Raw genomic sequence first — 1,993 nt, forward strand, 5'->3', positions numbered from 1 at the left:
ATACCCAGTTAGGACCTGAAAAGGAAAATAATGGGCAATTCAGAAAATTTTAATTTTTCTCTCGGACCAAACCATTATAAGGCATCGCTTCCTATTATTCTACTAAAGTCAAAGAATTAGCCTGATCAATCTGGGCAAGTTAGCTTCAACCATACTTTAACAAAATATATTTTTGACATCGCAATATTCGCTGATCTCAGGACCATTTTGTTTGCTCCTTCCTAGTCTTATGTTGAAGGTTACACAACACCAACCAACATTCACTTTCTCCTTCCTTCGAATTCAACCACCGCAAGGACTTGCCTATTTCACATACATAGACACATCAGAGACTCGCAACAAACTGAAGGTGCTCGCAATTGTGGGGATAGAACAGCAAGCAACAGAGATGATCGAGAAGAGCGACCCAAGAATCAGATGGGACAAGTCCCCTTTCCTCCACACATCTGATATGATCAAATCGGCCATTGGACTTGCGTACCGGAACCCGACGTTCCTCGCCTTCTCGGTCTTTGCGTCCCTCCCGCTGTTCCTCGTCATGCTGATCCACGAACTGGCCGTCCTATGCATCTTCGCGGACGCTTCGTCCCGGCTGAGGCTCGTGTCGCCCTACTCCAGCCAGAGGCTCCACCTCGCCTCCGGATTGATTCAAGAAACATTCGTCAAGGTCCTCCAAGCGAGCCTTCTTTACTCGGTCCCCGCTCTCCTGCTCAATATCCTGACCGCGGTGACGACCGTGCATTCTTCGTTCGCCATCTTCGCCGAAGGCCGATCGGCGTGTCTCTGGGACATGCTGAAGGACTCCATCACCAAGGCAAGGTGGAAGTGGCCCCTGATAACTTCCACTCTCGTCTCGTTCTTCTCCCTCATTTTCATTTTTTGGGTCTGCATTGTCTCCTGGGGCGGCGTCGGCGGCTTCTTCGCTTCAGGGAAAATATTGTATCTGAGCTTATGGGGCTTCATCTCGGTCGTAGCCATGACCAAGTGGCTGGAGTACAGAGCGGTGTGGGACGTGGCGATCGTCCTTTCGATATCGGAGGACAAGAGCGTGTTGGAGGCGTTGTCGACCGCGTCGAGCATAACCAAGGGCAATAGAACCAGAGGGTGTGTGCTGATGCTGCTGAATTTCGCGTGGTGGCTCGGGCTCAGGGTCTTGGGCTTCCACGCGAGAGGGAGATTCATGGCAAAATCCGCGCACGCGGTGGCGGTTGCAGAGACCGGGTTGGTTTGCGTGGGGAAGGTGATGGAGTGGGTGGTGTGCGTGGTGTATTGCCACGACTGCAAGAGGAGATCGAGCAGAGACAAGGTGGACTTGGAAGGAGGAGAGCACGCAATGTTGCTCCGTACAGTTTCTTCATGAAAAAGGATGATGATGATGCAATTTCTTGCTCTTACTTTGAATTGAACAGAGATGTTATCAGAGAAACTTCTGAGATTTCGGAACTAACTAATGATGCACTTTGAACACGTTAACCAAATCACCAAAAAAGGCGCCTTCACCTTGTAAATTGCAATGGTTCCGTACAAATAAATGTTTGTAAACGTGCGAAACTCCGAAGTGCTTTAGTCTATATTCATTCTCGTTCATCAAAGTTTGGAGATGTTTTCCATTCTACCAAAAAAAAAACTGTGAAATTATATATTAAATTAATACGACAAATACAATACGAGTTGGGTCTCCTATTGAATTTTTCAATCTGATTGACGTGATATAACCAGCCAATCATGTTACTCATATAGGCCGTTTGATATGTTTGTTATTCTTTATGACACTTAAATTTTGAGATTACCGATCTTTAATTGGCTTATTACACCACGACATGTGTCTCTGCCGGATTGTCATAGGAAATATGCATTTTCCAATGAATGACGTGAATCGTTGCATTCCTGAATGGTCTTAACGGATTTGCAGTAGCATAAGCAGAAAAGGTTCCCAAAAAAAAAAAACGAAAAAAAATTGGAAGAACAGTGAATCGAGATAAGGATGGGTGGC

General features: G+C 46.3%; 1 protein-coding gene across 1 annotated transcript; it reads left to right on the plus strand.

Annotated features, from left to right (window-relative positions):
- The first annotated feature begins 212 nt into the window (after window positions 1–212).
- Window positions 213–1,381, plus strand: LOC115664457 (uncharacterized). The gene has a single exon (XM_030586387.2). It carries the CDS (start codon window positions 230–232, stop codon window positions 1,358–1,360), a length of 1,131 nt encoding a protein of 376 aa, XP_030442247.2. The 5' UTR covers window positions 213–229; the 3' UTR covers window positions 1,361–1,381.
- The last annotated feature ends 612 nt before the right edge of the window (window positions 1,382–1,993 follow it).

This window comes from Syzygium oleosum, unplaced genomic scaffold (genome assembly GCF_021117445.2).
Source record: "Syzygium oleosum isolate NSW1041296 unplaced genomic scaffold, Sole_v2.1 Sole_v2.03, whole genome shotgun sequence".
Lineage (NCBI taxonomy): Eukaryota > Viridiplantae > Streptophyta > Magnoliopsida > Myrtales > Myrtaceae > Syzygium > Syzygium oleosum.

Bases quoted from the DNA above. Each gene is read 5' to 3' on its own strand.
- LOC115664457 (XM_030586387.2), top strand. From the start codon at position 230: ATGTTGAAGGTTACACAACACCAACCAACATTCACTTTCTCCTTCCTT.